The sequence below is a fragment of the Pteronotus mesoamericanus genome, unplaced genomic scaffold, assembly GCF_021234165.1.
Source record: "Pteronotus mesoamericanus isolate MK-2021 breed Mesoamerican mustached bat unplaced genomic scaffold, CSHL_Meso_final contig_78, whole genome shotgun sequence".
In the NCBI taxonomy this organism is placed as follows: domain Eukaryota; kingdom Metazoa; phylum Chordata; class Mammalia; order Chiroptera; family Mormoopidae; genus Pteronotus; species Pteronotus mesoamericanus.
The window spans coordinates 4,123,430-4,149,417 of NW_026555258.1; the positions used below are offsets into that span (position 1 = coordinate 4,123,430).

The 25,988-nt window shown below is 64.6% G+C and overlaps 1 protein-coding gene across 1 annotated transcript; it reads left to right on the forward strand.

The window, feature by feature from the left end:
• Positions 1-546: 546 nt before the first annotated feature.
• Positions 547-25,738, forward strand: FIBCD1 (fibrinogen C domain containing 1). Its single transcript, XM_054584837.1, has 7 exons — positions 547-618; positions 9,148-9,627; positions 12,776-12,935; positions 13,365-13,501; positions 21,186-21,282; positions 24,821-25,000; positions 25,479-25,738. Exons 1-7 carry the CDS (start codon positions 547-549, stop codon positions 25,736-25,738), a joined length of 1,386 nt encoding a protein of 461 aa, XP_054440812.1.
• The last annotated feature ends 250 nt before the right edge of the window (positions 25,739-25,988 follow it).

Here is a 25,988-nt window from a genome sequence, read left to right on the forward strand (position 1 = left end):
CGGCGAGGGCCGGGCTGCCCACAGCGTTTGCTGACCTCCCGCTGGCCTCGGGTGTCTAGGGCCCGATCTGCCTCCCTCGTATCTTGGCCTTTTGGAGGTGGAATGTAACAATCGCAGCCCGCGGTGTGTGAATGTGAGTGTGGTGTGTCTGTGTCAGAGGGAGACCGGGGAGCAATAAAAGGCAAAGAGAGTCCGAGACAAAAAAGAGGGGGCGGGGGGGAGACGCGGAGACTGAAGAGGAGGGAGGGAGGAGGGCGGAGGCAGAGGAGCGCGCAGCGGAGGCGCGGGAGCGGGGAGCTGCGAGCGGGGACGGCGCGCAGCGCGAGCGGCGGGCAGGCGGGCGGCTCTGGCGCTCCCGCTCTCAGCCTCACGCACGCCCGGGCGCACACCTGCACACTCCCGCCCGCTGGCCCGGGCCGCCCCGGCGCGGGGCACGGAAGCGGGGATCCGGAGGGCAGAACGCGCCTGGAGCCCACGCCCACCTCGGCGCCTTTGCGCTCCGCAGCGGCTCGCCTCGGCCGGCGCCCCCGCCCGTCCTGCCAGAAGATGGTCAACGACCGGTGGAAGACCATGGGCACCGCTTCCCAACTTGAGGACCGGCCTCGCGACAAACCTCAGGTACGCGCGAGCCAGGCTTGTGGGGACATTCTGAGTCCCTGGCGGTGGCCGATCGCGCTGGCAGGATGGACACCCAGCTCCAGGCGGGAGTTTGGGGAGCACCCCTGCGAGGCTCTGGAGGCTGGGGAAGGAAGGGCAGGCGCCCTCTTCTTCATCGCCTGCCAAGGAGGATTGAACTTGGGGCTGAGATTGGGGCCACACCCCTGCAGGAGGGAGGGCCCCCTATGTTCCTCCAACAGACTCCCAGTGCACGCGTGTGTCCGAGGGACCTTTAGTTGACAGTGCGGCCAGTCCTTTAGTTGGCTGAGTGATCTCTCGCTGAGCCTCTGTTTCATCACCTCCACAACGGGCATCATAACTACTTACTAAGCCGTGTGCCACCTGGTCCCAGGTGCCTGGAATGGCAACCTGCGCTTCAGGACCAAAACTTGACCCCCCTCCATCTCCTCTAATCCTCACACTTTAGCCAGCCTCCCCCCCCCCACCGTCCCCCTGCCCCCCACACAGAAGAGGATCAATAGATATTTGCCTCCTGTGAGGATGCTGGGCATGGCGCTCTCCAGCCTGCAGACCAGGAGAGCAAGGCTGGGAGAGGGCTGCTCCTGCCGGAGGGCACACAGCCCACCGGGACTTGAGGCTGGGTTTGTGGGCGCCGGGTCTGTGCATTCCACCCTTCCTGCTGCCTCTTCAGGGGCAGAGGAAGTGGGCAGGACTGGAGGGTGCCCAGGGCTGAGCTCCGGACGGAGGTGAGGGCAGAGCTCCAGGGCTGGCCAGTGACGGGGCTGGAGACCGGAGGCTGAGTGGAGGGGCGGCCCGGGGGCTGCCCCGGGCCAGGCTGCCTAGGGACCGGGGCCGGCAGGCGAGAGGAGGAGGCCCGCTCGCCAAGGAGAGGAATTAATGGGGCTGCCCGTTTTAAATTTCAAATTTCTCCCAGACAGATGTCATTGGGGAAGGAACAGTTCGTGTTGGCAGCCGCAGGAGGGGGCGGCAGGCGCGGGCCTTGGCGGCCCCTCACTCTCCCAAGCTGCAACTCGCTCATTCTTCTGGAGTGACACGCTGCTGGGGGTGGGGGGCAGCCCTACAGTTTGCAAAGCTCCTTCCCAACCTCACTTCCCACAGCGGCCGGGGGACTACACGTGGATGCACGTTCCCAAGGCACAGAGAGAGATGGTGGCTCAGAGAGGTGGGGGTATATGCCCAAATCCCATGGCACATCAGCGGGAGAGCAAGGCTTAGAGGCCAGGCCTGACCCCGAGCCGCCCCCGCCAGGTCCGGTCCACACCCCAGCCATCCGCAGATAAGGAATCTGACTTTCTCCCCTCCTGGCAAGAGCAGGCTTCCCTCCTAGACCTGTGGTCCAAAGGCACCCCTAGCCTGGCCCACTCTCCCTTTTTATTACCCCCTTACAGGTACTAAGTTCTTCTCATCTGCCAGCCCCTTGTCGCACACCAGGCTGCCCATCTCTGATCTGTTGTTGTCTCATCAATTGGCTGCGCCAAGCTCTTCAACACACACACACACACACACTAGCCTTTGCTCAGGGAAAACCTACCAAATGCCGCCTCCTCCAGGAAGCCCTCCCTGATGCCCACAGGCAGTCTTGACCCCGCAGCATTGCGCCCTTGCTGCTCAGCTGTCTTGTGCCCTAGCCCTGAATCTCTCCTCTATCAGGAGCTTCCTTTGGACATGTGCTCCTTCTGGGCCCCCATCCCGGGGTCTCCCCCAGGCCCAGGCGGCTGGCCTTTCGGCTGCTCAGGTCGGGAGCTGAGGGATATTTGTTGAAATGAGCTGCATGGAGCCTCAGCCAGGGGGCGCTGAGGGAGAGGCGCCAGCAAGTGCTGCTGTGTCTCCAAGGGAGGTGGCTTCTGGGGGATCTGTCTGAATTGTGGCTTCAGGGCCTCCTGGGCTGGCCTAGTCTTCGTCTGCTGCTCCCTGGGGACACATTCCAGCTGCCACCAGGCCAGGGCCCAGCTCTGCCCTTTGGCATCAGAGGCTGCTGAGGGCTGGTGGCCCTGGGGGCCTGGGCCGCTGTCAAGCACTGCCTCACCTGGCAGCTCTTTGGATGACCCATCATGTAGACAGGCTGTCCCCTGGGCCAGCTCCAGGCAGGGCCTTTCCGTGCCCTCTGTCGGAAAAGAGAGCCTTGGCTGCCCTACTTCCCTCCAGCCTGTTCCCTGGGGCCCTGCTTCTCGCTGCATCTCGGCCCCAGACGCGCTGTGTGATTCCGGGTACGTCCCTCCCCACTCAGGGCCTGGGCTTCGCCGTCCGTAAAATGGAGCCGCAATACCTGCACCTCCTCCCTTCACGAGGGCTGTTGGGGGTCGACGTGCTGGCGTGTTCTACAAACTGTAGAGCATCGTGCACCCCTCAGGATGGTGGTGGTTCTCGGAGCAGCCTGTCCCCGCCCCTGCAGGTGGTCGGAGTCCTGACTGCCCCTCTGCCCAACAGGGAAAGGGTCCGACCCCCCTCCCCCCACCGCTCCCACCAGCGGGCCTGGCTGAGGACCTTTGACGGCCATGCTCTCTGGGAGAAGACGGCAGTGCCGCAGCCAGACACCCACAGCCTCATCCCCTCAGCTCTCGGTTCTTAGTCTCATCCCCCTGGGTGGTGGGTGGCAGGGCTGATCGCCCTGCTTGACAGATGGGGAAACTGAGGCTAAGAGAGCGGGTGCTGGGACTGAACCTGGGTTCTCCCAGGAGGCTGATGAGCGTCGGTGGGAAAACGAAGGGAAGGAGGCTGCTGTCCTTTCTCTGCTGAGCCTGCTCAGCCGCATCATGTAATTAACTCCCAGGGAATGGGCTTCGTGATTCCCAGACTCACGGCGCCCACAGCCAGCGAAGGGCTTGTGTCCAAGCATCCCTCGTTTCCGGGGACGCCTCGGGCTAGCTCTGTCCCGGCCGTCTGGCCTCAGCTCCTTCTTTGCTGAGTGACCTTGGACAAGGGGCCACCTTCATTGGAGCCTCGCTTCTCCCCTGCAGGACGAAGGGGCTTGCACGCCCTTGGGGCAGAGGATGACGGTGGCATATTTGCCAGGAGCTCCGAGTTGCTCCAAAGGAAGGATCTAGAAATAGCCCTGATTCTTGTACTCCCGGAGTGTGCAGCAGGAAGCCATCATGTAACCATCTCCTGGGGGGCAGTCCTTGCTTCTGAGTAGTCCCCCCGCCAAGCCACCCCATGGGGCAGCCCACCTCCGACCTAGCCCGGGCAATTTTCTTAATACTTTCGAAACTTCTAAAAACATTCCAGAAAGAAAAAATAAATTCTCCCTGAGGAGTGCTTCCTGATGTCTAACCTGAACGCTGCTGCGTTTAATTCACTCAATGACACTTACGGAGTCCCCGCAGCCAGTCGGTGCAGCCGGAGCGCACAGTCTCCGGGGACACACACAGACTCACGAGACGGGCCCTGTCACAGAGCTTGACGGGCGCGAGGCTGAGACGACGCCTCTCTCCTCTTGGTCCCTGGGGCCCGGGGTGAGGTCCCTGTGGGGCCGGGTTGGGAGAGGAAGCGGGTGAGAGGGAGAAAGAGGCTTGCAGGGGCCTCAAGGCAGAGACCCCCTCCTCCGCCTGTCGTTTCCGGAGCCCTTCCTCCAGGCCCCAGCTTGTCAGCCAGCTGTGCGTGACAGTGACCGGAAGCCCGGGGCGGAGCGCGTCGCCTGCAGGCACCCTGGGCCACAGCCCTCTTCCCAAGTCGTTGGGACCCCAGGATTTTGAGCAGAACCACCAGCCCCTCACTCTGGGGGTCTCTGGGGCCCCTCTCAGGGTTCGGCTCAAGTCAGTGGCCATTTGCCCAGGGATGGGCTTCTGGGGGAGGTAAGGCGGACTCCCCCAGAGGCTTGGGCAGGGACTGGGCCTTCCACCCTCCCCACAGACCCCATAAGCCCCCCAAGAGAGCCCCTGCCGGGCCCCAGACCACACACCATCCACCCGCGTTTGTCCCCATCTGCCCCCCCCCAGTGTGTCTCCCTCATGAACAGCCACCCCGCCTTTGGCTGGGGCGCCCCAGGAGAGGGGCTGGGAGCGGCTCGCACCTGGGCCTCACCCCCCGGCCTCTCCTAGGGGGGTTTTTTCCTTCCTACCCCGGTACGGGCAGCCTGGGCTCAGTCCCCCTGAGGTCAGCCACTGCCCACGTCCGTAGGTCACAAGGAAGCCGGCAGACCGGCGGCACAGGGCGGCCAGCAGGGCGCCAGGGCGGGGAGGCCCTTCCCCGGAGCCCCCGCCCCTCTGCCAGACCCACGCCCACCTCTGGAGGCTGGGGACGCAGGGGAGGCAGCAGGGCGGATGCCAGCCCTCAAGTGAGCCTCCTCTGGGGCTTCCTGCCTCCTGCCTCCCCTGCCCAAGCCCATCTTGTCCTCCCCTTGGCCCGGGCTTCCTGGGCGGCCTGACCAGGGGCCGGCACGGGGGGGTCCCACAGGGGACGAAGCCATGTGTCTCCAGTTGGGAGCTGGTGCAGGTGGTTGGGGCAACAGGGAGCCTTAAACCTGGGGCTCCCCTCAGGCCCCCTGCCTGGGACACCTTCCCGGTCTCCCACCCCTCGCCGCTGGAAGGGGACCCTGTGTGCACCCCCAGGCTCTGCCTCGGCCGAGGCTGATCACCAAGCTCCAGCCCCAAGGCATCCCTGGCCGGGCTGCTGCTGCCCGAAGCCCCCTCATTATCGCGGGCAGATTTCTTTGCAAGGCACGTCAGCGGCAGCCTATAAAAGCGAGCAGCCCTTCATGTGTAAGGTGATCTCTGAAGACGAATCCTCCTCTGCCTAGCGAGTGGCGGCCCGTTTCATCTCCGAGTTCCGTTGTCCCTGCCCCTCGGGGACCCCCTGCAGCTTTCTCGAGCCCCTCCCCTCCTCCACGACCCCGCCTGCCCGCCAGGGACCTGGGTGTCCGAGAGCGCCGGGGCCCTGGAGCCTCGTGGGGCACACGGCGGCCACTGCCTCGCCAGCCGGGGACAGTGAGCTCTTCAGCTGGAGGACGTTGCTCTGAGCTGCTCGGGGCAGGGGTCTGCCCATGGGCCCCAGGAGGGCCTGAGGGAGACTGACTTGCTGACACAGAGCTTTGTGTCTCCAGCGCCAGTGACACCTCAGGCAGAGGAAGGGACCCCGTGGGGTCGCTCGGAGGGCAGCCTGGGCACAGACGGAGCCGCCCGGCCCTGGTTCAGGTCTTCCGTGTGACCTTGGGCGGAGCCTTCTGCCCCCGAGCCCCAGAGTGACTCCGACCCCAGCAGGGGGTTATTTGGAGGTTCCAGGGGCAGGAACGTGGTACCTACGCCAGGGCCGGCAGGGATGGGGCGGTGCCTGCGGTCTGGAAGCCGCTCTCCTGTACCGACTGGGCAGCTGGGACATCCTGCAGGCTGCTTTCCTGCGCGGCAGGCCATCAGAGGTGGCCGCAGGGTCAGAGGCGCCCTGCCTCGGGGTTCCGGGCTCAGCGCGAGGTCTTGGGCCCCTGCCCTCCCAGGCCCTGCAGGCCCCGGTGCCGCCACCTCCTCCCCATGCCAGCGTGGCCCCAGGGAAGTGGCTTGGTGCCTCTGCTCTTCCTTCCACCCGACAGCCAACCGCTCCGTGCCAGGTAGGGGGCAGGTCCCTGCCCTTCGGGGCCTCCTGGTCCAGGGCAAGTCTCCTGGGCCTGGGATGGCCATCCCCCAAATGCCAGCTTTCTCTGTGTCCGCAGCTGTTACCCCTCAAAGGGATCGTGTCCCCAAAGAGGGTAGGATTCGCAGCCTCTGGGGCATGAGCTCTCTCAGGTCAGGGCCAGGACAACTGTCCACCATGACGTCCTCGGGGGCTGGCCTGGAGCCTGGCTCATGGGGACAGCAGTGAATGCTGACTGGATGTCAGAATGAAGTCAAAAATGATGACAACCTGTCTTGATAAGTGCCACCAAGAGGTCAGCAAGGGCTGAGAAGAGGAGGGCAGAGGAGACAGTCACGGGAGGCTTCCTGGAGGAGGTGGCATCTGGCGGAGCCCTGAGGGAGGAGTGAGTTAGGCCAGTGGAAAAGGAGCAGGGGAAGCAGGGTGCAGCTAGTGCAGAGCTGGCCGAGGGGAGCCCCCGGGGGCAGGTCTGGGTGGAGTGAACTGGGTGGATGTGGCCTTGGGGCCCGGGCCGGTGCGGGGAGAGGAGGGCTGGGGCAAGCTCAGGGGCAGGAAGTCCCCATCGCTGCAGGGACAGGCTGAGGCAGCGGTGTTCAACCTGTCTCATCACACGACACACATCAACTAATTACTAAAATTCTGCGGTACACCAAAAAATGATTCTTGCTGATCTGACAAAAAATAAGTATAATTTTGATTGACTTACAAAAAATAATAATAGTGATCACCCACCCTTTTTGCTCCAAAGAGACTTTTAAAAAATCAGGTGCCTATACTTGTATCTAAGGTTTTCTGGTACCAAAAATTAACCAATCAGAAGCAACCTTATTATGCAACGTGATTAATACAATTCAACTTTGTTATACGACTTATTTATTTACGGCTCAAGACAGGGCAGGCCCACCAGATGGCTACTGTTGAGTTGGCTATGGTCATTTTTTCACTTGACAGTCCCAAGGGTGTCCAACCTTTTGGCAGCTCCGGGCCACACTGAAAGAAGAGGTGTCCTGGGCCACACACTAAATACATTGCGACACATGATCACAAACAAAAGCTTACAACGTTTTAATTAAATTTACGATTTTGTGTTGATCGGCATTCAGAGCCAACCTAGGCTGCATGCAGCCCTCAGGCCACCGGTTGGGCACCCCCGGAAGGGAAAGGCGGTCAGTGTCCCCCACTAAACAGTCAGGTGTCGCATGGCTTAGAAAGCCGTGCCATGTAGCGCTGGAACACCGCTAGGCAAAGGAATTCTTTCCTTTAGCTCACCAGTAACAGAGACGGCTTCCTTGGGGGGCTGCTTGTCCACCTGCACCTGTTCCCGGACCCCAGCCCCCTCCAGTGCCACATGGGACACTCAGGAGTTACTTGTAGAATTTGAATTTATGGAAAAGAAGCTGTTTGCTCTACCACATTTTCTCACAGTAAGACCTGTTAGGTGACGTAAAGGGAACCACTGTTTTATGTGTCATGAAGCAAGTGAGCAAGCTGTCACTTCCGGCTGTGAGATGTCCCCAACATCAGCGATGTTACAACGCGAAAAAAAGACAAGGTGCGCGTTAGCATCGGCGGGGCACAGAAGTAACACTTTGAGTGGAAAATAAAAACACCAAGCACTTCCAGATGCTCTGTGCACATCGATCATGAGATAATAAAAGCCGCCAGTATTTACTGCACAAGCGCGCGGCGTCAGGAGCTGCGCCAAGTGCTTCTGTGCACTCACCCACTGAAAGACGCGCCGACTCCAGAATGTGGAAGACGTGGGGGATGGATTCGTGGGAGCGGCTGGCCCTGGGAGGGGGCAGGAGGCTGAGGGTCTAGTCTGAGCTCTGCATCTAATTTGCTGTGTGGTTCTGGGCAAGCCTCCTGCCCTCCCTGGGTCTCAGTTTCCCCATGCGGCAAATGCTTGGTGGCGTCCTCCCAGCTCCCTTTCGGCCGTGGCAGACTCGGCCCAGGGAGTCAGGCTTTGCCACCGCGTCACGGTGCTCCAAGTCCGAGCTGCGCTTGCATCCCTGCTTCCCTTGCTGCCAGCCCCACCGCGTCTCCGAACCCCGGTCCCGCTCTTACCTGGCCTGCCGCCTCCATTCTTCGCCTGCCGTGTTGCCTCGTTTCCGGTCTGGGAGGCACAGCTACCCTGTTGCCCGGCCCTCGTCTCCTCAGAAAGAGGGAAGCCCTTTCCCACCTTGTACTCTGCCACCACGGTGTTTACTCTGTTTATCCCACCGGGGGTGTGCTCTGCGGACAGTGTAGGGAGGGGGGAGGGCAGCAGAGGGGAGGGTGCTCGGGAGGCCCCCCACTGTGCCCAGGCTTGTGGCAGCCTCAGGGGCCTGCACAGGCTTCGGGACTTGGTATGTGGGTGCTCCCGGTTGAAAGGGACCCTCAGTGATTGGTGCCCACTACCCCAAGGCACTCATTCTGCTGGGACAGAGTGACAATTTGCAGCATCATTGTTGTTTCTCTCTTCTTGAGTCTGCATCGCAAGGGCCCAGGGGAGGGGCAGGGCGTGTCATCATTGCCCCCATTTTACAGGTGGGGACATTGAGGCTCAGCAAGGTGAGGTCCCTCGGTCACCCCATGGGAAATGGCAGTGTGGTGAGCTAGGTCTCGTGATCTCCAGACCTCAAGGACTTGGTGCCCTGAGCTGGCCGAGAGGCAGGGCAGGGCCAGCGAGAATCAGGGGGTCACTCTCTCCACCAGTTCCTGTCTCCTGCCTCAGTTTCTCTTCCTGTCCTCCCCCTCCCTGTCTCCCAGCATCTCTCGCTCTCGCTCTGTCTTCAGTGTGTCCCCTTCTGTCTCTCATCTCTGTCTCTATGACTCCCTCCCTCCTGTCCCCAAGAGGGGCACGCCCTGAGCCTTGTCCAGAGGCCCCGGCCTGCCCCTGAAGCGGCCTCTTTCTTCTGTCTCCCGTCCGTCTGTCTGTCTCTGTCCATGTGCCGGGCTGGCCTGCAGCGGCCGAGCTGTGGCTACGTGCTGTGCACGGTGCTGCTGTCGCTGGCTGTGCTGCTGGCCGTGGCTGTCACCGGCGCGGTGCTCTTCCTGAATCACGCACATGCTCCCGGCACGGCGCCCCCACCTGTCGTCAGCACGGGGCCCGCTGGTGCCAACGGCGCCCTGGTCACTGTGGAGAGAGCGGACAGCTCGCGCCTCAGCATCCTCATCGACCCGCGCTGCCCGGACCTCGCCGATGGCTTCGCCCGCCTGGAGGACGCCCAGGCCTCCGTGCTGCGGGCGCTGACCGACCGCCCGGCCGAGCCCCAGCTGGTGGGCGAACAGGACAGGGAGCTGCTGGACTCGCTGGCCGACCAGCTGCCCCGGCTGCTGGCCCGGGCCTCGGAGCTGCAGGCGGAGTGCGCGGGGCTGCGGAGGGGCCACGGCACGCTGGCCCAGGGGCTCGGCGCCCTGCAGAGCGAGCAGGCCCGCCTCGTCCAGGTAAGGGCCCGGGTCCGAGCTGGCGGTCTCGGCGGGGGTTGTTGCTGCCACTTGGTGCCAGCCCCGGGCTGGGCACTTGATGTCCACGGCCTGAGTCCCCAGATGCCCGGGGACCAGGGGCTGCTCTTCTTACAGATGAGCAGGCGAGGCTCAGCAAGGCGAGTTTCCTGTCCGAGCCACCCAGCCAATGGTGCCAGGATTCCGCCTGTCTCCCTCCCGCAGACCCAGTGGCCCTGGGCATTTGGGTGGGACCCTTGGCATCCAACAGGCAGGGCAGACCCAGGGCCTGCGGGGCTCCCCGGTGCTCCAGGGCAGGTGGGATGCTGGCGAGGTCATGGCCTTCAGCAGCAAACTGAGGCTCCAGGTCAGTGGCAAGCCCTCCCCGGCGGGGGCCGCAGGGCCAGAGAGCTGCTCCCGCTCCCCAGACCCACCCCCCATTCACGTCTGCGCAATGCCCCCGCTTTCCAGGGAAGGAGGGACCGGCGAGCGAGCCCAGCCGGACCCTCAGCCTGTCCCCACCGCCCGGCCCCACCCACGCCCCCGAGCAGGCCAGGTCCCAGGGAGAGAGTTTCCGACATGGACCGTGGTGACCCATTTGGAGCACAGTGAGGGATTTCCCTTCCCGGGACCGGGGACTGGGGACCAGTGTTGGATTTGACTCATTTCCCAGAGACTCAGGGTGATTTCAGAGGCCAACGGTCTTGCAGAGCCGTGTCGCCTGGCTCCCAGATCCTCTCCACGCTTCCCGCACCCTCCGCTCATCGGCCCAGGCCTGGGTTCTCAAAGCAGTGCCCACAGGCACCCCTGCCAGGGCTGCCAGAGCCACTGTTAAAAGGCAGGTCCCTGGACCTCAGCCCAGGCTCCCCAGCAGCTCGGCGAGTGCCAGGGTGACTCGTGCGCATGGCTGAGGCTCCCTGGCCTGGAGGTCCTGCCCTCAGTGGTCCAGTCCCAGCTGCGGGGGCCTGGGGCCCGTCAGGCACCCTCCCTGGGGCAGGTCTCCTCGCCTGTAACATGGTGATGACATGGTCCTCCCCAGACAAGGCGCTGGAGCTGCCGGCGGCGCAGGCTCGGCAGGCGCCTGGCACCTGACATGCTGTCTGCACGCCAGCTTCCTCTGTTATTACAGCCGCAATTGTTTGTACCTGAAGCATCAGCCATGGGAGCTCCCATGAAAAATCCCTCTTACAGAAGGAGTGATGGGCCACCACGCGCTAGGCCTGCCCGTGCGCTAACTAGGACCCCCTTCCACAGAGGGGCAGCTGTGGCTGAGTGTGGCGAGCGCCCCGCCTCCACAGGCTGCCACGTCCCCTGGACACACCTGTGCAGCTCAGCCGGCAGGGATGGACCCCACCGGGGACCCGCGGCACGTTTCTGTGTACACCGTAGCTCAAATCACTTGCTGGTTTAAACCGAGCAACTTGCTAACATTTCCTCGCCTGTTAGCAAGTGTGGGCCGTGCCCAAGTTCCGCGTGTGTTTGCATCGTCTGAGAAACACGGGCAGAGCCCAGGAGACTCCACCAGTGATCCGAGCCGTCATCCGCCCCCCCGACCCGCACCCTGCTTTCCACCTCCACACCCACTCCCACCCACGGGCCTCCCCAACGCGCCCATCTACCTGATGCGGCACTAAAGCCCAGGGAGAGGCAGGCCAGCAGGAGAAATCGTGGCCAGACGCTCTCCCTGTGCGTCCCTGCCCGACTCCTCCCGGCTCCCTCCAGCTCTCCCAGGCTCCCTCCGGCTCCCCAGGCTCCCTCAGGCCCCAGGCTGCTCGCCCTGTGTCACCTGCTCAGCAGAGGAGAAGCTGACAGGGAAGGAAAGGTTTTGTAGGCCTCTGCTTCTGGACAAGCCGGGAGTCACAGTCTGCAAGCTGCCCACACGGTCTGTTTCTTGTTTCCTTCCTTGAACAAGCTACTGTCTGGCAGCCGACGGGTTCGGTGTGTAAGGACTCAGCAGGCTCCACGCCCTCGGGCTGGCCGCTGGCCGCTGGCCGCTGTGACCCTGACCTTCCCCTCCTCATGGTCCTGCAGCCTCTTAGAGCCCTGGAAGGGGAGGCGACAGACCCCAGGCCCTTCAGGCCGCAGGCCCAGCCCAGAGGCCTCGGGGACAGCGCTGCACAGAGCCACTCACCTTTGGGCATCGATGGTGGGAAAGGTGGCCGCCCACGGGGGCGGGGGAGGGTACAGAAGATACCAACCGAGCGCGCAGGCCCCCGACATGCTGTCATGAACCGTGGTGACACAGGGCTCATTCCTCTGGTTCGCAGGGGAAACTGAGACACGGGGAAGTTCAGCTGCCCTTGCAGGGCCTGAGTCAACCCCAGAGCCTGGGTCCCAGCCATGGCCCTCCCCCGGGCACGCTGTGCAGGGACGACGCGGCCCTGGGAGGCGGCCTGCGGCCATTCTCCACCCAGGACCTCTCCTTCTGGGCCTCTGTTTCCCCACCGGGAACAAGGAGAAGACAAGGCCTCCATCTGGGCAATGCTGTTGGGTGTGGGCAAGGCCTGGACACGAGAGAGCTGCGCCAAGTCAAAGCCAGGCTCCCACAGTGACGGGTGGCGTGAGGCAGTGCCCAGAGCCCCCACCCACCCCCGCCCCGTCGAGGGCGGGTCCAGCCCGCCTGCCTGCCGGGCCTCGTGGGGGTCAGGAGAGGCGTTGGATGGGGGTAACGTGGAAGGTGCCTTATCAGTTTGCATCACGAGCAGCCAAGGGCTGGGTGCCCTGCCGTGGGTCCCACACCGGGCTGGGTGCTCTCACGGTGTCACTGGTCCTGTGGCGGCGGGGCCAGGGCAGCCAGGTCAGCCCATTGGAAGGGTTGCTGGGGTCCCTCAGCCCCTGCTGCATAACTGGAAGACGCGTGAGCTGGGGTCTGAACCCAGCTCTGCCCGACGCCGGGTGCCGCCTTCCCACACACAGCGGGCTTTATTGAGTCACCCCAGCTGGGCTGAAGGCACAGAAGAGGGTGAAGCGGGAGCCAGCGGTCCCTCCCACACGAGCCCTGTCCTCGGGGCCCTTGGGCTCAGGCCACCCCGCGTCGGGGCCACAGCCGGGCGGGGGCTGCTGAGCCACCGGGCGCCCACCCTGCCGGCACGTGTCAGGCTGCGTGCCCGCCGGAGCCCTTGCCCCCTCTGACGGCCTCTGTGCTCCGCAGCTCCTCTCCGAGAGCCAAGGCCGCATGGCTCACCTGATGAACTTGGTCAGTGACATCCTGGACGCCCCGCACAGGGACCGGGGGCTGAGCCGGCCCCGCGTCAAGGCTGACCTGCAGAGGGCGCCTGCCAGGGGATCGCGGCCCCGGGCCTGTGCCAGCGGTGAGTGGGGCCGAGGGCTGCCTTCCTTGGGTGACCTGGTGCCCAGGCCTGTCCCCCACCATTGTCCCCAACCCCCCGCAGTGATAAGGACATACCGGGGCTGTTTGCCAAGGACTCCCTGCGGCTGGGCAGCACTGGGACCCCCAGCCCTTGCACCATCCTGCTGAGCTCCCCTCCCCCAACCAGCCTGATGAGGTGGGCTCCTCGTGCCCATTTTCCAGATGAGCAAAGCGAGGCGCAGAGATGGCGCTCATCACTCAAACCGCCCCTGCCAGGGAGTGGCAGAGCCAGGGTCTGACCCTGAGGCTGGGGCTCTGGAGCCCGTGACATTGCTGGGGGGACAGACAAGTCAGAGAGGCCCAGGAAGGGACGGAGGGGGCAGGGGCTCCGGCAGTGGGCCAGCCGCCCTGACGGCCTTCCCTGCCGCAGGCTCTCGGCCCCGCGACTGCCTGGACGTCCTCCTGAGCGGCCGGCAGGAGGACGGGGTTTACTCCGTCTTCCCCACGCACGACCCCGCCGGCTTCCAGGTCTACTGCGACATGCGCACGGACGGCGGCGGCTGGACGGTGAGTCCCCGGCCTCCGCTCGGCCTTGTTCAGGCCTGACCCGGGGGGGCCGAGGCCGCCAGCCTCCCACCCTTACCCTCTGGCCCCCGCAAACCTGCCTGTCCTCTCACCAGGGAGCTCCACGCTCACCGACAGTTGCACGGGGCCAGTGGAGGTTGTGAGCTGGCCTGCGGGGGCCACTGGGGAAGCAGACCCTGGGCCCGTTACCTGTCGCCTGCCTGCGGCTCCACCTTCTGCTCCCTGAGCACGGGCCGGCCCGGAGCAGCGGTTCCGGCCGGGGCGGGGCGGGGCTGGGTGCTGGGATGAACCGACGCGTGTGGACGCTGGCTTTCTTCCCGGTCACCCTCGCGGTGCGTGCAGGGGTGACGGGGAAGCGCGGCTGTGGGGGCAGAGGCCCTGCTTGTGGGCTCCCAGCCGGGTGCCGTCCTGACTTCCCACGCCTCCGGCTCCCGCGGGCGGGGGTCGGAGGACAGGGCTGGGCTCTCGGGGAGCCCGCTGCTGGAGAGGCGGAGGGCGTGGTCGCTGCACCACGGGCCCCGGCGTCCACGCACGGGCCCGGCGTGGCTCTCAGTCTAGCTGTGGGGTCGCGGGCAAGTGACGTAAGTTCCCGGAGCCTCAGTTTCCTCATCTGTGGAATGGGGATACCCGCCCCCATCACTTCGTGGTCTTAACAACAGGCAACAGAAAGAGGCTGATTGAAGTGGAAAAGGGGTGTGCTAGAGGGAAAACGGGGGCGGGGCGGGCAGGGGAGACACTAGCTCAGGGCCACCCAGCCAGGAGCAGAGCGCCCCAGGCCAAGCCGGGGGTTGCCTGGTGAGAACCCCAGGGGTGCCTGTGCAAGGCAAGCAGGCGGGCAGGTGAGGTGAGCACAGGTGGGAGGCAGGGCTGCCGTGAGGCTGGGCCTGAGGTGAGAGCGCGGAGAGTCCCCACAGGCCCCGAGACAGACAGACAGACAGACCGCTAGGCCTCTCTACGAGCTCCGGAGGAGAGCTTTTAAATGAACTGGATCCGCATCTAGGGGCTAAAAGCTCTTTGTTTTCTTAGCTCAGGACATCTGAGTTATGGTGTTTGCCTCTGGAATCCCTTCCACGGGAAGAACAGCACCAACTACCAGCCAGAGCCCAAAAATCAGAGTTAAGGGCTAGGACAGACTTAATGAAAGACTGAGACAACAGCCTGAGCCATGAATCCTCACTCAGTCTCCCGGGAAGTCGCTCGGGAGGCGGGGGGCGGGCAGTTCCCGGGGCCGGGCTTCGGGCAGTCAGAGACTCAGCGAACAGGACGTCCGGGCCTCCCACTCTGGCACCTGGATCGGGCCCTGGAAGGATGGCCGGGTTGCGCCGGGAAGTGTTTGCTCGGCCAATAAACGTTAATATCTATTTGGGCTTCCGTCAAAGGCAGCCTTTTCCCAGATATCTCTGGGCGCCTGTCAGGATCAACTCCCTGCCACATGGAATCTCTCAGAAACTCAATTGTCCGGGAGGGAGCCGGCCGCCGCCTCGCCGGCCGCCGATGCCATCCATCCTCATCAGGCACCACGTCCAAGGTGCCGGCCGCGAGGGCTTGCCCTGGAGGGCTCTCCCGGGCAGACCGGGCACCCGGGCTGGACGTTCCAGCTGGAGCCTGCTTCCCAGAGACAGGTGGGGCGGGGAGGGACGCTCAGCTCTGCCCGCCTGTGGGGTTCTTCACGGTTTGTATGCCGCTGCCCGCCCCACACAGCTCCGGCCCCCTCCAATCCCTGGAGCTGGCCAGGCCACCTCACAGAGGCCGCAGGGCTTGTGCAAGGGCACCCAGCGAGGGAGCAGCGGTCTGGGGCGTGCGCACCCAGGCTGCAGAGGCCCAGCCTCACGCACGGCTGTGGAACTGACAGACAGCCGCTGATGCGCAGGCTCAGCCACTGGCCAGGGGACTCTGCAAGCTGCTGGGAAGGCAGGGGGTTGGCAGCTGCCGGGCTGAGGGTACGCGAGAGCCCAGGGGAGAGCCCCTGACCCGGCGTGGGGCAGCCGAGAGAGGCTCCCGGACAGGGGCCCACGTGCTGGGGGACGAGGCAAGAACACTGTTTTGGGCAAAGGGAACACGCGCGTGGAGGTCAGCAAGATGATGGCGGGGCTTGTCTGGCACCGTGGTGACCCCGCTATGGGTGCTGGCTCCTTCCTGCAAGGGCTGAAGATGCAGCCAGTCCTCGCTGTCCCAGAGGCTGTGGAGGCAGAGGGTCTGCTGTGTCCCCAGGTTGCACCTTGGCTTGGCACCGGCCGCCCTTGTTCTGGGGAGTCCTCGGAGCCTGCACCTGCTAATAATGACCAGGGCGGTGACCGATCTGCCTCCGTCGGAGCAGCCTGGGTATTCAAACTTTTAAGGGGGCCAGTGCCTTGGCGCTTGATAAATGGCAGCTGAGCGGTGTGTGCCAGGCGCTGACTGCCAAGCCTGGGAAGCGTGGCGGAGAGCCAAGCCCGGGGGGTACCACTTTCAGTCCAAAACAAGGCGGGGCCCCCTGGGCTTGGCAGCTGGTTCTGAAGAGGAGGGAGGTGATGTTGGTCAGACCTCCTGTGTGCCGCGTGGTTTCCTCTTTTACGTGGCTACATCTTTGCCGCAGCCCTGCAGGGGAACAAGGCGGTTGCAGGTGGTGCCTTTTTATAGAGAGGGAAGCAGAGGGCTGTGGCCTCTCTGAGGTCGCCCGGCCTGTGAGTAGCAGAGCTGGGGTTTTCCAGAACCTGTGCCTTTGCCGGCGAGGCCAGGGGTGTCCAGACAGGATTTAAGGAGCCAGAAAGCAGCCTCCCCAGGGGACGCCTGGAAAGGGCTGCGTTTGCACGCGTAGCCGCGTTCTTTGTGCTTTGGAAGCAAGAATCCACCTCTGCCACAGCAGCCGCCTCCCCCTAGAATCCAAAGCTGGTAGCCACCACCAGCACATCCCTGTGCTTCCATAGGAGCTTCCTTGGAGTCCAGGAAAATCCCAGGTGCCGCCTCCTGAGGCCCCTTCCATGGTGGCAGAGACACCCTGTCCCCGTCTCTAGGGTCTGGATGTGACCAGTCCCCACTCATGGGCCTGAGCAACTGACTACCTGCCAAGACCCTGCTCAATGAACCGGTTTAGCAGAGCGCCTCCTTCTCCGGGAAGCCCTCCTGGACCACCCTCCCGACCCCAGTGGCTGGCTCTTCCTCCTCCAAGCTCCCACAGACCTGATCGCAGCTGCTTCCATTATGGAATGCTGCGCATCAACCAGCACCTTTAACCTTCGGCAAGACCTTGTGGGCAGGGTGGATATAATCCCCGCTTTACAGATAAGGAAATTGAGGTGCAAAGATCAGAGGAAACTGCCAGGTTGGGAACCCGCCGCGACCCAGGTAGCTCTGTCCTGCAACTGCTGGCTTGTGTGTCTGTGTCTCCAGGGCTGTGAGCTGGCTGAGGGCCACAGTCACCCCTGGTGGGAGCCCAGGGACACCGCACGGGGCCTGTGGAAGCAGCCCTCTCATTGTGCAGAAGACACAAGCCAAGACTTGGATGGCCACACAGCCTGTTGGCTGGAGTCCTGATGGAGGCTGGGTCTCCTGGGTCCCGACCCAGGACGAGGGGGCTGGGGAGGGGGGCGGCCTCCACGTGGTTAGGTGTGGAGCTGGGCCTGCCTGTTCGGCTATGACGAGGGCCGGGTGGGCTCACAGGTGCCGGGGGCGCTGTTCAATCCCCTCGGCCCCAGGGCCCCCGGCCTTTGTGCACCGTCAGCCCCTCTTTGGGCCCCCGTGGGCCTCCCAGCCCCAGCCTGGAGGCACCACCTCTCCGCAGCGGCCGCCCCGCCTCCCCAAACCTTCGTCTTCTCACCTGCCCAGTGACAAGGGGACACGCAGCCCTCCCTCCGGGACTATGACGAGGAGGGTGGAGGCTGTCCGGAGGGTGCCGCCTCGCTGGGGTGACCACGGAGCCAGGCCCCGGTGCACAGGATGACAACTTGGTGCTCCTGGCACCAAGCAAACCGGGAGCCGGTCAGACAGGGCCCTGAGGAAGGGACCTGGCGGGAAGTGGGCCTGCGGAGCAGAGACGGCCCCTGGAGCCTGCCTGACAAGCAGGGGACAGCCAGCCACTCTCCCGCCGCCCATGTCCTCCTTCCTTTGAAACCAGAGCACCATCTGCAGGAGCATGTGGGCCGCTTCCTCGGCTGAGCCCCCTCGGCGGCGCTGGGAGAAGTGCCGGCGGCCGGCTTCAGAAATCCGCACCAGGAACTCGGGCTCTGTCTGCCCGCCCGCTCTCGGCACCGGCCCAGGAGGCCGCGGCAGGCTGCCAGCGCTTCCCCATCAATGGCTTCGCCGCCGGGACGCCATGGCGACACCCCAGGGGCTGGACCAATGGATATTTTGGCCTCCAAATTAATAAGCCATTGTTTTGTTTCCCTCGCTTTCCTCTCCTTTCTTTCTTAAGCGGGATTTGCGTCCTGTGGGCGGGCAGAGGAGGGGAGTGGATCCCGGTTATTTACCCACTCCCCGCTCTGTTTGGCCTTTCCGGCTGACCCCGGCTCTGCGATGGAGGCCTTCGGCACGGTGCCATCCTGCCGACCAGTGCCCCTGAAGTCCAGCTGGTTTCCAGAAGCCTGAAGCCACGGCGGCAGCTCACCCTGAGTCAGAGAAAACCACCCTGCGTGTCTGAGGACGTGGGAGGACCAGTAGACGACCAGGGGCCGCCTGTGGCACTTGGAACTTGTCAGCGCGTCACGCTGTAATCAGCTCCGGGCGAGGCTGGGGTTCCAAGTCCGACACCCTAGGCTGTGCCTGGCACAGTTGGTCACGCGGTGTTTGAGCCGAGGCATGAGGACAGCCCGTGGCAACGGTCGGCACTAGGTTGTCGTGTGTTGGCAGGTGGTGAAATCAATTTAATGGGCTGTGATCAGCATTATTTTTTAAGTCAAAGTGAGTGGAACAGAATAAAACAGGCAGAAGATGTTTGAGCCCATCGCTCCTGGGAAGGGCAGGCGTCGCTTCAGGAAGCTTCTGTCAGGTGGGGGCACCTCCGCAGGCTGTGTGTGTCGCCCTTCAAGTGCACCTCCCCGGCTCGACGAGTCTGGAGCCGCTCCTGCTGCCACGGCGGGGGCAGATCGTTACCACTGCAGTTCAAGGGCCCAGGCTGGCGGACAGCTGCTGCAGCGTCTGCGGTGCCAGGGACCCCGACCACTCTGTCGCGGCACGAACCCGGCTGCTGTGCGCTGTCCCAGGTGGAGGAGGGAGGCTGGGGTCCAGGCGGCACCCAGACGGGCGCTCCCACCCAGGGATCACGCACCAAGCCCCTTGGGTGGGGTCACGCCTGCGACCGGCACCCCGCCCAGGAGGGCGGAGGGGAGTGGGGCCGAGGACGGCGTCTTTGAGGTCCGTGCTTGGCGGCAGAGGCCTGGCGAGGAGGCCAGGCGCACCGCCCCGGTGGCGCACGCCCTGGTCGGTGGTACACGCTGGGGGACAGCCTGTGAGCGTGGGTGGGAGGACGACGGCCTTCAGATGTCCAGCCTGGCCTTAGGCCGAGGGCGTGACACCCACCCGCTGCTTGCGGCTGCCTGCCTCTGGCCGCGTCCGATCTCCCGTGCGCAGTACAGGGAGGGGGCCGGGGACACGGGCCTTTGGCTCCGGGGTTTGGGAAAGGAGGATTCAGTGCGCGGCAGCTGCCACGGCCCGCTCTGCACACCAGCTGGCACCGGCCGCCCCGCCCGTTTGTCCTAACGGGCAGGCTGTCTGGGCTCCGTGCCCTGCTCGTGCCTGAGGCCTGGCACCCCCACTTCCTATGCCCTCACAGTAGTGACAGGAGAAACTGGAACTGGGACAACAACACTACTGGCCATTGCGCCATTTACTCCTAGTTGGGGTGTCAGGAGGCAGGCTTCTCCGTGGATGAGGAAGCGAGGCCCAGAGGACACAGATGTCTCGCCCAGGCCACACGGTGGGGACACAGAGGGCCAGCACCCTGTCCCCCCTCCAGGGCCATCCTGGAACCCTTCTGTCCTCACCCCTCAGATCAGTCCCACTTCCTGCTTGGGCGGGGGTCCCCTGAGCCCAGGCCTCTCCCGTTCCTCTGTCCTGAGGCTCTGAGGGGTGGGCCCTGACTCGGTTTCCCTGGCTGGCATCAGTGGGATACTTGAGCGAACGAGAGGGGCCGGGGCAGGCCCCCGGGACAGCTCAGGGAGGAGAGGGCACAGGGCCCGCGTCGGCAGGAGGAGCAGGGGCTGCGGGAGGGGGAGGGGAGGCCGCGCCGTGGGCGGCCCGCGGCCGGGTACTGCCCCCACTGGCATTTGCTGGGACGCTGTGCCAGGCCCTGAGCCTTTCTCAGTAGGTGGCCAGGGTGCCGTTAGGATCCCATCCTACAGATGAGGAAACGGAGGCCCAGAGGAGTGGGGTAACTCCCTGGCACTCTGGAGCCCAGGTCCGTATGCGACGTCCATCCCTCCACCCCAGCCCCACCCCCCACCCACCCCAGGTGCCCCCTACCACCACCAAAAACAGGCTGCCTTCCCCTCCTCCGGGCAGCGCCTGAGCTCCTGCCCGGATCAGGCTCTTCAGAGGGCGGGCGGGCGTGCTCAGGGTCACCATCTGCAGCGTCAACAACGCCCTGCATGCCCTCCGATCCTCAAAGCCCGATCGAATTTCGTTCTGCCGAGCGGGCCCCTTCTGTTGACGTCCCGTTCAGGGCCAGGCCGGGTTCCAGGTTGTGGAGCAAAAAAAAAGAGGTGGCGCTTCCCTCCTGCAGCCTGAAGCCGGAGGGCTTCCCCGCACCTGCAGGCGGCCTGGCCTGGCAGTTCCGGGCGGCTGGAGTCGGGCTGCTAAGTAACGAACCTGCAGGTCGTTGGCGCGGCCGCCAAGCACACTACCTCGGGCTGCCCACACAGAGGGATTGGCGGCCAGGGGTGCTGCCTCTGCAAACGAGGAGGAAAGGCTTGTTAAACAGAAAGCCGAGAAGTAGGGGTGAGGGGAACGGGATCATCCGTGGATCTCGCACACACTCGCGTGGCTCCGGCCGCGACCACCGCGGTACTTATTTCAAAGCAATTTAACTGATGGGACTCCCAGCTCCCCAGCCAAGAGTGTTATTAAATGAGGAACAGAGGCTGCTGGGCTGTTCATCGGCACCCAGGTCACACCCCAGCCTGCTCCGGCTCCCACCCTGCCCAGGAAGGGCTAGGGCTCTGGTTTCCCAAGCCAGGCCCCCACAGACCCCCTGCCTGGGCTGTTTCATGGGTGTGGGTCAGGGAGGGGGAGGTGACTGGCAGAGCTCGGGAGGCCAACCCTGGAGGAGGGGTGTGTTCTTGGTTTTTAGAAACTTGAGAATGGGTTTTTGCTTGGTTTTGCTTTGACCTGCCAAAGATACCAGGACCCTTATCCACCCCTTTTATTGACTAGTGGGGAAACTGAGGCCCAAGCGGGGATGGGCCCAGTCCAGGGTCCCATGGCGAGGCAGCAGACGTGGGGCTGGGAGCTGGTTCCCTCCAGCCCACCCCACTGACTGCGATTCCCTCCTGAGGGGACGTATGGGGAGCTTGGGACCATTCAGCTGGTCCCTCCTCAGGCCACACAGCCCCCCAGGTCCCGGCTCTGCCCCGTCCTAGGAACTGCTGAGGGCGTGGGGGGCCCAGTCCCTGCCCTCTGGAGCAGGCAGGTGAGAGAAGGGGGACAAACCAGGGGGCGGTCGACGTCCACTCTCCACCCTCCCCTCTGCTTGCAGGTGTTTCAGCGGCGGGAGGACGGCTCCGTGAACTTCTTCCGAGGCTGGGAGGCGTACCGGGACGGCTTCGGCAAGCTCACAGGAGAGCACTGGCTAGGTGAGGGGCCTGCTGCCTGCGGGCATGGCCTGCGCTCCCCTGAGCATCCCGAACCGCGGGGCGGGGCCGCGGGCCCTCTCCAAGCGGGTGGCCGGCTGCACCTCCCGGGCCTGGCACGCCCCGGTCGGCTCGCAGGCGCTGCGTCCAAGGGGTCCAGGACATTCCAGGTGAATGAGGTCAAAGAGCAGGAAGACATGGGACGTGCGGTTGCCCCAAGTCATGCCCCAGCTGGCTGCCGACTCCCTGGACACTTTGGCTTTTCGTGTTGGGGACACCCTGGGACCTGGTCACTGTTCTGAGTCAAGACAGATGTGGGCAGGTGCGGGATTCAGCCCCACGTACTGGGAGGGCTGGGACAACCCCCAAAATGCCCTGCCCTGGAGGTCAGCGCTCCCGCTGGGCTCCCCGCGGTCCCACGGCACTGCACGCGCTTCCCGGTGCTGGCGTAGAGAGCTTAGGTTCCTGTTCTTGTGACTACTGCTGTGTACTTACTATTTATCTGTAAACTCAGTATTTTAAATTTTGAACACCTAACACCACAGAACGGAGGTCCTATATTCCCCGGGGGGGGGGGGGGGGCGGTCGGTGTGGCTCGAGGCGACGTTTCAAGGTCTTTGGAGCTGTAATTCTCCACATTAAAGCGCACAATTCCGTGGTGTTTAGTACGTCCGCAGAGCGGTGCGGCCACCCCGCTGTCCCATCCCAGAGCGTCTCCACCCCAGCGAGAAACCCTGTGTCCCCAAGAGCAGTCGCCCCCATCGGTACTGTAACATACAGGAAGACACACTCGCGGAGCTGGGATGACACATCCCGTCCCCGGGGCGGCCTCACACGCCCATGGTCCCACCTCAGCTTCCTGAGGGCGGACATCCAGGAACCTTTCCCGGTGAGGTTGGGCGCAGCCCGGCAGGAGCGAGAGGAGGTGACAGCGAAGGTGGGAGGCGTGTGGCCAGTGGGGGCGCCCACCGGAGGGTGGGGTCCCGGGGGGGTCCAGGCACGCGCGCCCTCCCCTGCGTGTGCAGGCGCAGCTGGGTGGCGATGTGAGCCGTCGCTTGTGTCCGACCTGGGACCCCTGAGGACAGGGTCGCCTCTGTCCCGCCTCTGCTGCGTGCCCGGCCGCGCACAGCCGCCGGCCACAGGAAGCCGCACACCCCCGTGTGGACTCCGTGACCAGAGCCCCGACTGCCCGCGCACCCCCTGGGCCCGGGCCTGACACCTCAGGCCGACCCTCGAGTGGATGAGGAAACGGAGGCCAGAAAGGGTGGCCACTTGGAGTAAAGGACCCAAGTCACAAGCGTGTGTGTGTGTGTGTGTGTGTGTGTGTGTCGGGGTGGGGGAGCTGGGCGGGAGTCACACCCGGAGCCCGCCAAGCTCTGAACTGCGCCCTGAGCCGAATGCCTGAAAGCCGGGGCGGGATAGGGGCCCGGGGGGAGCTTTTAGGGGGGCAGACCCTTCCTGGTGTCCCCATCCAGGCGGCCTGCAAAGACAGGGAGAAGGTGGCGAGAGGGGGTGGGGGGACCTGTACCCGCATCACTGCCCACCCCGTGGGGCAGCGGCGGTGCCTCCACCCTCCAGGCGTCTTAATGGAAATCTATCAGCAGCCGCAGACTGTGCGGGAGGAACAGGGTCTCGATGGCTCCGGGCAGGCAGCGCCCTGTGCGGCTCCCTCCCATGGCCCCTCCACGTCTGCCACCTTCTCATCCAGGGCCCTGTCTTTTCCTATTCAGTGAGGGGAACCCTTTATGTATTAAGGGTGTTGATCTTCACCACGTGCCTGATGCGTATTTACTCCCAGTCATAATTACTGTTTGCGTCCTGGGAATCTGACACTTTTACTTAGTCAGTGCTGCCGGCCTTCCCCTTCTCACCTTCCGGGATTAGGCCCTGCCTCCCCCACCCCAGTGGCTGAACATTTCTCCTATTTTTTAAATGCTGTTTTAGCGCAATGTGTCCGGTCCGGACCTTCCATCATCGGGGAGCTCACGGGGATGGCAGTAGGAGGTTTGAGGTCTCTCCACTTTCACCCGTGGCCCCCTCTTTCTCAGCTCTGTGATTTGAACTCTGATGGGTGATGGAGTTGGAGCTCGGCTCCCCGCCTTGGACCTGGGGCAGTGGGGGCTGGGAGCATCCTGGCGGGTCACCAAGGGCTGGAGAAGGGCAGAGCGCGAAGGCCGGGGCAGAGCGAGGGCGGGAGGTGGCCCTCGCAGGATGAAGGGTGAGCTGAGTCTGGGAGGAACTCAGGGGCCTCCGCATCCCTTCGGCCCCTCCCTTGGGGCACCCTGCCCGGGGCCCCTCGCGGGCACCGTGGTGCAGAGTCAGGAGCCCAGCGAGGCTTAGCCCGAAGGAGCGGTGAGCTAGTTGGGCGCCAGCAGCCGTCCCGCGGTCGGGGGGAAGGACTCTTCCAGCATCCCCACTGGGCTGGCCTCCCGCCCTATTCCTGGATCCGGTTACTTGCCCTGGGCAGCAACCGGGTAGGAGCAAGGAGTCTGGGCACATCTGCCTGGGTTCACACCCCAGCTCTGCCGCCGGCCAGCTGTGTGAGCTGGCCTGCCTCCCCAGCCCCTGTGCCCCGTTTCCTCACCAACCTGGAGAAATGGGGATAATAATCGCGCCTGCCGCGCTGGCCGCGCCAGCTGCAGCCATGGGGGTATCTGCGCAATGCGCCCGGCACTGTACTAAGCGCTGCCTGGGGACTCCTCCATGAAACTGGGCTCATTCTAACTCCATGGGGTTCGTTAATCCACGCGAAGTGCTCAGCACAGCGCCCGGCCTCTGTGAGTGCCATCCAGGCAGCGGCTGTGGTCACTGTTGCCCACCGCCTGCCCAGGAGAGTTTGGGGAGCCCTCTGGCCCCCCCATCAACCCGCTCCCTGAGGCCCAGAGAGGGGAAGGGGCTCGCGCAGGAAGCCCAGCCCAGGGCCGAGTGGAGAGAGCCAGGCAGACGAGCGCCTCGGGGGGCCACAGCCCGTCCTCCCTGGGTCCCGGGCGAGGAAGGCGGGGGTGCAGGGAGGCACCGGGAAGGTCAGTAGCTCTCCTTCCCTCTGGCACTGGACCATGCGGCCAAGGGTCCCCCGGGCTGGATGGGGAAGGGTCGCACAGCCTTCATGCCTGTTAGCATGCGCACGCGGACCCACACGCAGGTGGGGGTGCCCAGCAAAGCAGGCAGGAGGGAGGGAGGCTGATGAGCCATTGCTGGGTGCTGATAACTTGTAAGGCGTTTAATTAAATGGCCTCTTCATCAAGAGGTGATCACACGAGCAGGGAAGCACCTTGGGTGCGTGTGGTGGGGGACAGGGAGGCCCAGGGGGACGCCAGCAAAGGCCCATGAGGGCTGGGGGGCGCGCAGGGGGAGAGGGCGTGGGGCGGGGGTTGTGCGTGTGCGTGTTGTGGGGGGACAGAGTCAGGCCCTGGAGGCAGCAGGAGACGCGAGCACCCCCTTGCTGTCGTCAGCCACAAACTTAGCCCCTGTTTCTCCCTGGTTCTCTCTGGGAGCCCCCTTCTAAGCCCCCCAACCCCTGCGCTCTCTCCCCCCCGTCCAGGGCTCAAAAGGCTGCACATGCTGACGGCGCAGGCGGCCTACGAGCTGCACGTGGACCTGGAGGACTTCGACAACGGCACAGCCTACGCCCGCTACGGGAACTTCGGCGTGGGCCTGTTCTCGGTGGACCCCGAGGAGGACGGCTTCCCGCTCACGGTGGCTGACTACTCGGGCACCGCAGGTAGGGCCCTGGCTGCGGGGTGCGCGGTCCTGGTGGCCACCGGTCCTGCGCGGAGGGCTTCTCCCCTTCCCCACCAAGTCCCCCCGCCCCCCGGTCCCCACCTCAGCGCCCCGCGCCAGCTGGGCCTGGAGGGTTGGCTTTCTGCGCAGAGGAGCCCGCAGCCTGCAAAGGGGCACCCGGGGTTTGGGTTCTACTGCGCATCTAAAGCGGGGTGGCCAAGCCCCTCCAGGCTGGGCTTCTCCTCCCCGGCAGAGGCAAGAAAATAAGGGAGCGCGTGAAATGGCTGGGGGGAGGGGGAGACCGCCTAGACCCAGGGACAGGCACGGGACCCCCAGGGGTCCTGCACGGGCACCGTGGTGTGCTGGGGCCGGTGTGTGTGCATCGGCGTGTGTCCGCGGGGCGGCATGTGTGTGCCTGTGTGTGCCTTCACGCCTGCGGCCGTGCCCCCGAGTGCACACTCGCGTGTGTGCCCGCACAGGGGACTCCCTCCTGAAGCACAGCGGCATGAGGTTCACCACCAAGGACCGTGACAGCGACCACTCAGAGAACAACTGCGCTGCCTTCTACCGTGGCGCCTGGTGGTACCGCAACTGCCACACGTCCAACCTCAACGGGCAGTACCTGCGCGGCGCGCACGCCTCCTACGCCGATGGCGTCGAGTGGTCCTCCTGGACCGGCTGGCAGTACTCGCTCAAGTTCTCCGAGATGAAGATCCGGCCTGTCCGCGAGGACCGCTAGGCTGGCCCCGCTCCCCGTCCGCCCCCACCGCCCTCCCTCCGCCCCCCACGCCCACGCACTTCTGCTTGTCGCCCGCCCGCCTGCCTGCGCCTGGCTGGCTCGCTCTTGCGTTGGCGGGCGGACCAGGCCAACCGCAACACTAAGCCCTGGGGCAGATGAGATCCCACATCCCCTTCACACCGTCCCCACTCGGTTTGCCTCTGATGGGGGGCGGGCAAACGACCCCAAGTCCTACCTGCCCAGACTTTGG

Excerpts from the sequence above, each read along its gene's own strand:
- FIBCD1 (XM_054584837.1), top strand. The coding sequence starts at position 547 with ATGGTCAACGACCGGTGGAAGACCATGGGCACCGCTTCCCAACTTGAG. Across the intron at positions 619-9,147 it reads GGCCTCGCGACAAACCTCAG|CGGCCGAGCTGTGGCTACGT; the intron begins GTACGCGCGAGC and ends GCTGGCCTGCAG. Across the intron at positions 25,001-25,478 it reads TGACTACTCGGGCACCGCAG|GGGACTCCCTCCTGAAGCAC; the intron begins GTAGGGCCCTGG and ends GTGCCCGCACAG.